General features: G+C 38.7%; 1 protein-coding gene across 1 annotated transcript in view; it reads left to right on the top strand.

Annotated features, from left to right (window-relative positions):
* CPE (carboxypeptidase E) overlaps positions 1 to 12,115 on the top strand; it is a 123,931-nt gene that overhangs the window by 82,064 nt on the left and 29,752 nt on the right. The window contains exons 2-3 of the mRNA XM_011959663.1: positions 7,380 to 7,576; positions 10,634 to 10,801. Of these exons, the coding sequence (XP_011815053.1) occupies positions 7,380 to 7,576; positions 10,634 to 10,801 (365 nt within the window). The remainder of the gene's footprint in view (positions 1 to 7,379; positions 7,577 to 10,633; positions 10,802 to 12,115) is intronic.

Below are 12,115 nucleotides of genomic sequence, written 5' to 3'. Positions count from 1 at the left end.
AGACGGAGGCTCACTCTGTCACCCAGGCTGGAGTGCAGTGGCGCGATCTCGGCTCATTGCAACCTCCACCTCCCGGGTTTAAGCAATTCTCTGCCTCAGCCTCCTGAGTAGCTGGGATTACAGGTGCCCACCATCATGCCCGGCTAATCTTTGTATTTTTAGTAGAGACAGGGTTTCACCATCTTGACCATGCTGGTCTTGAACTCCTGACCTCGTGATCCACCTGCCATGGCCTCCCAAAGTACTGGGATTACAGGCGTGAGCCACTGTCCAGGCTGTAGCTTCATTATATTTCTTATAATGTGTTTCAAAATTCTTCAGATTTCTTAGACCTCAGTTTCCCCTTTTGGAGAATCTTTGGAGAAACCAAAAGCCATCTGTCCCAAATAATTGCTTTCTACATGCAGTGGTGGGCTGGAGTAGGCTTTTACTGGCATATGAGAGCCTTTTTTAATTTTCAGGAAATTTATGAGCCAAGTTGGTAACTTCAAATTGGCCAGGGTGGGAGTATTTACACCATGGAAATAGGCAATGCTACAAATTAGAGCTGAGTGTGAGACATTTATCAGCACACCACTGTGTATGGGGTATTTGTAAAAAGTTTGTAGCTTTCTTTTGTGAAGGCATCAAATACTTTCATTTCAGAAACTTAAGGCATTGCTGCTAATATTCATGGGCATATTGTACATGGGCTAATATTCATGGGCATATTGTTACAATATTGTAACACTGACATTATTTTATAAACTTGTGAAGTTGGAAATACCTTCCGTTCTTTTGCTCACCTCTCTTTCTTCAATTAGAATCTTAGCAGGAATATTTTAGATGTCATATGTAAGATAACTTTAAATTATATTAATAACAAATGCATAATTAATATTACAAGATGATTCTGTAATATGTCTCTGCAGAAAAATTCTGTAGTATATTCCATCTTGACTGCCCATTAAAAATCAGATGAAACGAGATTTAACTTTTAAGATATCATGTTGATTTGGTTGTTTTCTAAATTTCACTCGGAAGGAAGAAAGAAGCAAGAGAGAATATAATGCTTCTATATACTCTGTCATTTCTTTTGCAATCATTTTTTTTTCCTTTGCCTTTTCTTGGTTTCATTTCCCCCCTTCTTTCTTTACTTTTTCCTCATTTCTTCTGTAAAGGAGTAATCTGTTTTTATAACCATACCACCCCCTCATGTTTTTTACTGGACCCCGGAGACTTGCATTTCCTTTAGGAGTATGCCCAGCATTTTTAGGCTGCTAAAATGTGCTAAAACAAGAGCCAATTAATGATGTTCTTATTGACCAGGTCTAGGAAACTTCTACGATTCAGTTTCTGCAAGAATGATTTACGGGCTATAATAGGTTAGAATGTCAAACAAGGGGAAACAATTAGTAGCACTAATGTTTTAACCCCAGGTTTATCACTGAGGGAGGATCATTGATGAAATGGCCCATCTGTTCCAAAGATGTTTCCAACTTGCTTGTATAGCAGTTTGTAAATCAAATCAGTGCAGTGATTGTGAAGCTTATATAGCCGTTTGTCTATTTTTCAAAATCACTGCTTTTGTGTACATTTTATCATGATATCTTTGAAAAATGGGGTTTTACCTGTGGAAATTACACTATCATTATTCAGCTTTATGTTCAGTTTATTACATGTACCAGGAACACATATTTTGAAATTGTTACCAGCTCTGAGAATTATGTAATCAGTGAGTTAAATATGTAACTTCCAAATGAATTAGTGGACCTATATTTTGGCAAAAATTTGTTGTTGGAGGAAGAATAGATTCATCCCAGAGTGAGTTTCTTCTCTATTTTCAGGGTAAAAGATGGGAGAATTCTGTTACTATAATCAGGTTCTTTCTTAAAATACCCTTAACCTACTTTTTTTTCCCTCTAAATAATGATGCTGCACTTCTTATGTAGAATTTCACAATTTACAACCCACATTCACATTTGTTATTTCATTTCCCATTGGGTATTTTCCCTCTGCTGTTTTCTTCCTGTAGAAAGGCCATTGAATAATTGGCTCTAAGATTTGAAAGGGGTCTTCAGATTATCTGTTCAATGACTGTGCCTAGTGATCAGCCTGTCTGTTATTTCCAAAAGGAGAAGAAAACATTAGATACGTAGACAGACTGATCATGGGGTCAAATAACATAGTGAAAGTAAATTTTCTTTTCATAGGAATGGAAGACAATATTATTGTTTACTTTTGTCTTTTTATTTGATCATTTATTTCATGCTCATCCTACTGACCTGTGGTCTTCTGTTTCAGTGGCTCTCTGGTCACTTTAAGGCATAAATTCCTTTTACCATTTGGGAACATTGCTAACTTGCCTCCAGTTTCAAATTTCACCCACATGGATGTAGTTTCTGGGGTGTAAAACAGTAACATTTTATTGTTGAGGCAAGAGACTTCTTTAAAGCTGCCTTTTTACTGATTTAGTTATTTCAAATCATATCAATTGGGGCAAGTTAAGAGTTACAAGTCTGGACTTAAAATCATCTGCCTGCTCTGGTTTGGAAATTTGTGCAGCTATTTCTGCGTTAATTAAAACTGTGGATATTTTTAAAGCTTAGAATTTATTCTTATCTTATTCTGACGACAATGCAAATCCAACCAGGTACATTAATTGTTCTGTGATACAGATGGAAAAAGATAGAAACTCGGCCCAGCCAGGCTGGATTTGGTTTGTGAGTTGATCGTCTTTTAATAACGGCTTGATTGATGATTGTGTGCCATGTGAAGTAACTGGAATGCTGGATGGTTACATGAAATTGTGGGAAAACTGACACAATGGGGAAAAGGTGCTTGCTGAGCCTATGAACTGAAACCTGTGCAAATATGATGATTCCTCAATTGCAACTTCAGGAACTCAGGATTACTGTGTAAAAAGGAAAATGAATTAGTGAAAAAAATGAGATGAATGTAAAAACTACCATCCCCAATGTCCTGAGGGTAGTGCTTCTCCCCGTCTTCTCCGCTCCCCTACCCCGTTGCTAGGAGAAAGATGAGTTAACTCACAGGGACGTGTACATTACCAGCCGGATCCATGTACCTGGCAGCTGCAACCTGTTAAACCTATAGTTTGTTCTTCTATGTATACACTATAAACAGGAAGGCAAACGTCATCCATTTACACAGAAAAGAAAATTGATGATGAAAAACTCACCGCTTTGCTTAAAAAAAAGTCTAAGGTGAAGAATGTGTTGACTCAGAGAGGGCCATTCAAAATCTAAAGTCTTCAATTTTATTGCTATTTCTGTATTAAGGATTCTGAAAGCAAAGTTTCTTCAGAATCTGTTGTTTAGACTTTACGACAAAAATAGCCTTAGGGAGCTGCTTGCCTGGAGACGTTTTGTGGTGACCATGGAGATTAATCTTCTTGATGGGAAATCGGCTGTTCACAATACTGCTTCCTTCATTCCCAAAGAAGAGTTTCCGTTCCTACCAGGGGATGTTGGCTAGAGCAACGAGCCATTGAGGCCTCCTGATATTCCACCCGGGGTGCAGCCTCCTTGAACCTGCCTCAAGTCCCCTTCAGTTACTCCTTTATTCCCTTCACTGTTCCAGAGGGGTTTCAAGCGTCTGCAGCTGCACCTCTGTCTCAAGGGCCAGGTCTACTGTCAGCCACGCTGCTGCAAGGATGGGATTGAAAAGCAAGAACCATTCATTTACTCCTTCATTCACAAATTCATTGAACTGATATTTAAGCGTAGAATTTATTCTTATCTCATTCTCACAAGAATGCAAATCCCTACTATGTTCCGGACTCTATGTGGGGGCACAGGTGACACACTAGTGAGCTGAAATAGATCCCATCCCAGGACTAATAGACCTTACAGTCTGGGCGAGAGAGGGGTTAATCAAATAGCTACATTGATGAATGTATATTTTCAAACTGAGGTATTAGAAATAACAAACCCAGCCTGGGCAACATGACAAAACCTCATCTCTACAAAACAATTAGTGGGGCATGGTGGTGCACACCCATAATCCTAGCTACTCAGGAGGCTGATGTGGGAGGATCACCTGAGCCCGGGAGTTCGAGGCTACAGTGAGCCCTGATTGTGCCACTGCACTCTAGCCTGGGTGACAGAGTGAGTCTCTGCCTCAAAAAAAAAAAAAAAAAAAAAAAAAAAAAAAAAAAAAAAAAAAAAAAAAAAAAAAAAAAAGAAAATAGGCCTAGACTAAAGATACTCCAAGGAAGCCGTATTTAGCCATACTTAGAAGGCTTTGCAGATAAAGTGTGTGAATATGTGAAGCAGAGAGCATTATAGGCATGAGTCCCGTGGCTGAAAGAAGGATGGCTGAAACACAGGCGGGAAAGGCCTCTTAGGAGGAGAGAGGCACCACGCCAAACCACGTGGAGGTTCAATATCTTGTAAAGAATTTTGGTCTTTATCATGAAAGCAAAGGGGAAGTTACTGATAGGTTCTTAGGTGGAGGTGACCTGAAGAGGGTTGTGTTTTAAAAAGAAAGCTTTGGCTTTGAGAGGGAAAAGAGCTGGAGAGAGGCCAGAGGGGTGGGAGGAACATCCCGGTTTGGAACCTCGAAGCAGTTTAGTTACATATCCAACATTCCTTCACCGTTGCCTCACTCCTGAACATTGTCCATTGCATGTCTCAGTCTTCCTCCAGACTACATTCCTTCAGTTTAGGAATGCTGACATATTTGCTTTTGGATCCCATGTAGTGTCTGACCCTGGGATTTGCACGTATGTCCAGCAAATGCTGTATTTAAACAATGCGGCGCTTCCCCATCTCACAAGTCATGTCAGTTGGCGTAAAGGAACATAGCTCTTCTGTATTCCAGTGATAGCATTATATAGTGATCTAATTTATTCCTGAGGACAGATGGGGTTAGAGATACACTTGCCTTTTCTTTTGCTGTCATCTGTGTCTTGCATTTTATTTCCATACATTAATATCTTCAATATAATGATCTTTGTTGTCCTGTCTTCGTGTGAACCTAAAGCATTGTTATTGTCATTATTGTTACTACCTCCTCACAAATACATAGATATATTGGGGAGGTTTTTGCTGAGAGAAATCTGCAGATTTGAAAAGAAACCATGTCGTACATTTCTGAGTCTGAAAATCAGGAGTTGCAAACATAAATGAGTAAAGCAGCAGTAGGGAATGGCATAGCCTGTGGCAGAACTAGGGGGAGCATGCTCTATCCCAAAGCATTCACATTCAAACACAAATATACTGTGCTAGCTAAACCAGACCTCTGGGGGCAAATGTGGCTTAGTAACTATGGGTTTGTTGTTTCTTCTTTAATTGATTTAAAAAAAGATTTAAACACAGAGAAGTTATAAAAATTTTCAGTGTACTTAGGGGTTGTGGGCCAAGCTTGATTGAGTGACGTGAAGCCTTGAAGTTGTTTTGGGGAAGGGAGCAGGACCAAAATGCCTCCTTCGTGCAACTTTTTCAAAAAACCTTGTGAAGCGGCTTCTAATATTCCTCTGGCTACTTGCTCTCTCTGTCTCTCTAATGGGCTGCTGCAGTTTCTCCTGCGCCTCAGTCAAATGAATACATCGCATAAATGAAGGTATAAACTGCGTAAGTTTACAGAAAGGAAGAAGGTTATTACCTTTGAAATCAGAAGCCAAGAAAACATCTCTTCTCACACATCCTCATCTCTTCTCTTACTTCCTGGGCAAGTCCCTAGGGGTAATTTTATTAGAGACTCTCCCTCAAAGTAAAAACTGAGGGGGGTATAAATAGCCCTGATCCTGCTCCCACCTGATCCTTAGATTAAGATTAGCGGAAACTCAGGCTGAGAGGTCACCACAAGGATGGAGTTTTCTGGGGTGAATAGTCACTTAAATCAGACACTCAGGAATCTCATGCAAAGAATGTTTAGTTAACATATTTCCAGGAGAAAAATAATTCCAACTTCCTATACCAAGAACCAACAGCCTTAGTGATTTTGTAGAAGGGAGAATCCTTTCCACTGCAGAAATTGGGCCCGTGGGATGGATGAAGCAGAAATGAGCAGAACAACAGGATTAATTGAGATCACTTTGCTGCTACGTTCTGCAATTTTATTACTCCTCCTAAAATGCAATGGAGAGTCTCTCAAACTGGCAACGGTGACTTTTGTTAGTATTCTGAGCCCTTCAGCAAAATATATCCTCTTTGGGCTGATTTATACCATGAGGATAATAAAAATATATGCCTTACACATTTTAGTGGGCTGTTGTGAAGAGAAAATTAGATTATGTATGGCAAGGAACTTCACAATTACAAGATAATGTGTTGTAATAATAATATTAAAGATAATTATAAGAAACACATAGCACTTGCTATTTGCCAGGCACTGTTCTAAGCATTTACATTCATTATTTTATTTAGTTCTAATAATAACCTTCCGTTTGGGCTAGAATCTATTGTTATCTCTAATTTTTAGTTGGAAAAACAGAGCCACAGAGAACTGAAGTAACTTGCCCAATCCCAGACAGTAAGAATTGGTGCTAGGATTTGCACCCATGCAGTCTGGCTCCTCTTAATCAGTATGATTTAGGAATAAAAACAAAAAAAACCAAAAATATAGACTTTTAAGTAAACCAGAAGACTAGCATTTAAATCCTGCCTTCACAGGCCATATAACTATGGAGACAGTCTTCTTAAGCAGTCTGAACTTCAGGTTGTTCATCTGCAAAATGAAGTTGGATAATAATACTTATTTTTAGATGTTTGGTCAGGATTAAATGAAAAAACATGCAAAATACAGTGTTTAATAGGAGGCACATAGTGTATTATTGTTATTAGTTATTGTGGGTGAGATGGTATATTAGTCTTGTCAGACTGCCATAGCAAAATATCCACAGACTGGCTGGCTTAAACAACAGAAATTTATTTTCTTACAGTCCTGTGGGCTAGAAGTTCAAGACTAAGGTGGCAGCAGGGTTGATTTCTGGTGAGGCCTCTCTTCCTGGCTTGCAGGCGGCAGCCTTCTCACTGTGCTCTCACATGGTCTTTCCTCTGTGCAGAGGAGAGAAAGAGGGCTCTGGTGTCTCTTCCTCTTTTTATAAAGATGACAGTCCTATTGGATTAGAGCTCCACCCTTGTAACTTAATTTAACCCTAATTACCTCCTTAATACAGTCACATTGGATGTTAGACCTTCAACATATTAATTTTGGGTGAATACAATTCAGTCCATAACAGGTGGGTAGCTGGGAGGAGAGGAATAGAAGGATAGAAGGGGTATTTTAATGTCTAAGATAGATTTTATTTTAAAGGCATCGCTGCTGGAGGAAAAAAACCATCAGGTATTCATAATACATTTGTACGTATACAATGTATTTGGCACTGTATGTCATAGAAAACATCTCCAAACTGTCTATTGTTAATCTTTTAGGTGAGCCTGAATTTAAATACATTGGGAATATGCATGGGAATGAGGCTGTTGGACGGGAACTGCTCATTTTCTTGGCACAGTACCTATGCAATGAATACCAGAAGGGGAACGAGACAATTGTCAACCTGATCCATAGTACCCGCATTCACATCATGCCTTCCCTGAACCCAGATGGCTTTGAGAAGGCAGCGTCTCAGGTGAGTGCCAGGCAGCTCAGATCAGGCGTGCTTTCTTCATTTTCTGTATGTTTGTACATACATGTTTATCTAAAAATTATGCCCTCGCACAAAGCTTAAAGATGGTGCAGTGGAGGGCATAAGTGATGCATTCATTATTCAACTCACTGGTAAGAAAACAGCTCAGAATGAAAGGGGTGATGGGCGAGTTTTTCCAGTAAAGACTACAAATCAGAAATTGTGTTAAGAAGTTAATGTTCAAATAGTGTTCTGTTTTATGTTTTTCAATAAATTATTCATCCACTTTTGTGACTAGCTAAGTTTTCTTTTAAAAATCTACAAATATGAAAAATACTGCGGTTTGTTGAAGAGTAACTCCATGGGTGTATGTGGGTGAGCTAGTGTCACAGCGCCCTCTACTGAATTTAAGGACGAAATACTTTTGGCCAGAATAATGTTTTACTGATGTTTACTTGGTTTTTACATATGCTCAGTAAAGTTAAAAAACAAACAAGCGAAAACCCTACCTCTTAACTAAAAATAATTTAATATATCTTCACTGTTAGATGAACTGGAAAGTAATGCCTTTTTAAGAGAAGATATATGGTGTTTGTTCCTATTTTATTGGACAGTGGTGGGGAACATTATATATGCTGTTTTCTACAGTTTAAAATACTTTTCTTAGTCTATGGGAACATGAGAACACATTCAAGTTAACATTTAGTATGTTTATCTACAGTTAAAAAGATCCAATGACATAGTTTGACATTGTAAGAAACCCAGTGAATTTCTGTAAATAGATCTAAAATTGATATGATTTCTAAAGTTATGAGAGAAAAATTCTAGTAATATATAAAATTAAATTATTTAATATTTTAAGGTAATATTCAGAAGTTTTAGACATATAGGCAACAGATTATCATTGCTATTTTCTGTCTTATAGATTTTTATTCCTCACAGTCTAAGATATCTAAGCTTCCATGACTTAAAAAAATGTGGAAATATGTCTATATCATGTGATATAATTTAACAGTAAAACAAGAAAATTCACATTATAAAATAAAACAAATATCTTGGAATAATTTTCCAGATTGTACCATTAGATAAATGAAGGGTTTAAACTGGAGAGAAATTCCTCAAACCATAAAGCCCTAGAACTTTTGTTCTAGGCTCATATTTTTTCATGAAGACTGTAAGAGGCAGACATGTTATTAGTCTATAATGCATGTTAAATTCATTTTAAGCTTCTAATCCTTAGTTATTTATTCTTCTAAATATTTAAAAAATAGGTTGCTGTGATTTACAGAGGCAATGAATATTTTACTTAAATCTAATTATAGAATGATGTGCTTTGAAATAGGTCATTTATAACTAGTGAATATATATTGTGAAATTTGATGATAAATATCTCTTTATTATTATTAACATTTAAAATATTATTCATCGAACATATTTTCAAAATACCTATAACAAGTACAGTGATGCATCTCTCAATAATGGGGAAGTGTTCTGAGAAATGCAATGTTAGGTGATTTTGTCGTTTTGTGAACATTCTAGAGTGCACCTACATACACCTGCATGGTGTAGCCTACTGTACACCTAGGCTATGTGATACAGCCCACGGTTCCTAGGCTACAAGTCTGTACAGCATGTTACTGTACTGAATACTGTAGACAACCGCAACACGCTAGTAACTATTTGTATATCTAAACATAGAAAAGGTACAGTGAAGATACGGCATAAAGGATAAAAACAGTACCCTTGGATAGGGCTCTTACCATAAATGGAGCTGGAAGTTGCTCTGGGTGAGTCAGTGAGTGAGTGGTGAGTGAATGTGAAGGCCTAGGACACCACTGTACACTACTATAGAATTTATAAACACTGTACACTCAGGCTACACTAAATTTATAAAAAATATTTTTCTTCCTTCAATGATAAATTAAACTTATCTCACTGTAACTTTTTTTTTTTTTTGGTTTTTTTGAGGTGGAGTCTCACTCTGTCACCAGATTGCAGTGCAATGGCATGATCTCGGCTCACTGCGCCCTCCGACTCCCTGGTTCAAGCTATTCTCCTGCCTCAGCATTGTATTTTTAGTAGAGATGGGGTTTCACCATGTTGGCCAGGATGGTCTTGATCTCCTGACCTCGTGATCCACCCGCCTTGGCCTCCCAAAGTGCTGGTATTACAGGCGTGAGCCACCGCGCCCGGCCACCTTACTGTAACTTTTTTACTTTATAAACTTTTAAACTTTAAAAACCTTTTGGACTCTTTGTAATAACACTTAGCTTGAAACACACAACACATTGTAGAGCTGTCCAAAAATCTTTTCTGTCTTTATATCCTTGTTCTACAAGCTTTTTTTCTATTTTTAAAACTTTTAATGGTTTCTTAGTTTTTCAACTGTTTTGTTAAAAATAAGACACAGGCTGTGTGCAGTGGTTTCCGTCTGTAATCCCAGTGCTTTGGGAGACCCAGAGGAGAGGATTGCTTAAGGTCAGGAGTTTGAGACCATCCTGAGCAACATAGCGAGACCCTGTCTTTAGCAAAAATAAAAAATAAAAACTTAGCCTAGCATGGTTGTGCACGCCTGTAGTCCTAGTGCTTTGGGAGGCCAAGGAAGGAGGATCACTTGAACCCAGGAGTTTGAGGTTACAGTTAGCTGTGATTATGCCACTGCACCCAAGCCTGGGCAACAGAGTGAGACCCTGTCTCTTAGGAAAAAAAAAAAAGAAACTAAGACACAAACACGCATATCAGACTAGGCCTACACAGGGTCAGGATCATCAAAATGTCACCAGGCAATAGGAATTTTTCACCTCCATTATAATCTTACGGGATCACTGTTGTATAGTCTGTCAGTTGTGGTAAGAAATGTCATGATGCGGCCCATCACTGTACTTTAAATTTGATATCTTCATGTTTATATAAGTAAAGTAGTAAAAATGCTGATATGGGAGGGCATTGTTGAAATAAATAATCTTAATAGTTATTTTAAAGAGCATTGATAGAGACCTTAAATAGAAAGTGACAACAATAATAAGCAACTGATGATTTTGTCTCTGACTTTTTTTTTAGCCTGGTGAACTCAAAGACTGGTTTGTGGGTCGAAGCAATGCCCAGGGAATAGATCTGAACCGGAACTTTCCAGACCTGGATAGGATAGTGTACGTGAATGAGAAAGAAGGTGGTCCAAATAATCATCTGTTGAAAAATATGAAGAAAATTGTGGATCAAAACACAAAGGTAGTGACCACGGGATAGTCTTCTTGGGTTCATCTCTAGCCTAAGGAAATATGTTCCAATATCTTCATCATCATGAAGGACAGAGGAGTAACATCACAGCTCATATGGAGTGGTTAACTGTGGCTTTGAAAGTCAAGGCTGGAAGGGCTGGTGCCATGAGATTAGTCCTGGCCCCTAGAATTGGGCCATAGGTGGAGAGGAGTTGGAGGTGCAGATATAGGGAGGAACCCAGTTGTAGGTTTCTTAGAAAGTCACCATGGCCTTCTCAGAGACCCTTTATTAGCTCATCTGATCAACTCCTCTTGCCAAATTTACACTGTTGCTCTTTTTCTCTTTTCCAGAACTTTCTCCTCCCTTGCTTTACAAAACTCTACTTTCTCCTACCTCTTCTATGGCCTTTCAAATCACTACTCAGTTTTTTTCCTTGTTTCTTCTACCTGGGCTTAAATGCTGGCCATCTTTGGGGTCTCATCTGATACCTTTATCTGCTTCCCTGGGCTTCCCTCCTTACCTGAACTTTCAGCGTCGTCTGTTACACAAGGTCTCCCAGATCCGTGCCTCTAACTCCAGACTTTCCACAGAGCTTTATGTCTCTGTTTTAGCAGCTAACTTGGGTTCCTTTAACTGGTGGAACTTGAAACCTCAAGCTCAGGTTGTCCAGAAACAAATATTTTCCCTTGGAACCACTATTCTTTCATTTATCCCAATCATCAAAGCTTTTGATTTTTCCAGCTCTGTCACTCCTCACCAGTTACCACCGCTCAGTGGTTTGATCTCTCTGACACCTCTTCCATTTCCCTTCCTCTGCAAACTCATTCCCCTGCCTCAGCTCAGGCCCCCATGGTCTCCTGCTGTGACGGGCTCAGTAGCCTGCTACTCGTGTTTCATGTCCAGCCTCTCCCAACTCTATTCTACCTTCTCAAATTCTCAATCTTCCAGAGTGACATTCACACACAAATTATTGCTCTTTTGCTTAAAAAACATTACCAGCTCTCCACTGCCCAGAAGATAAAGTGAAAACTCAATGTGATGGTTAAGTACGGAGACTCTAGAGGTAGCCACTCTAGAGGTAAATCATGGCTTCATTCTTGTTGTGTGAACTTTGTAAAGTTATTTGACCTCTCTGTGCTTCAGATTCTTCATCTGTAATATGGAAGTGATAATATCTACCTCATAGGATAAGGATTGAATGACTTAATACACATAAAATACTTGAGGTCAGCACCTGGAACTTTTATTAACATTTCAGTGTAATTTTTTGGTACTCTCTGTTATGTAGCTCAGGGCTAGGTGGACACATTTACATATGCACTT

The sequence above is a fragment of the Colobus angolensis genome, unplaced genomic scaffold (genome assembly GCF_000951035.1).
Source record: "Colobus angolensis palliatus isolate OR3802 unplaced genomic scaffold, Cang.pa_1.0 Scaffold5, whole genome shotgun sequence".
In the NCBI taxonomy this organism is placed as follows: Eukaryota; Metazoa; Chordata; class Mammalia; order Primates; family Cercopithecidae; genus Colobus; species Colobus angolensis.
This window is presented reverse-complemented; position numbering and strand designations above follow the sequence as displayed.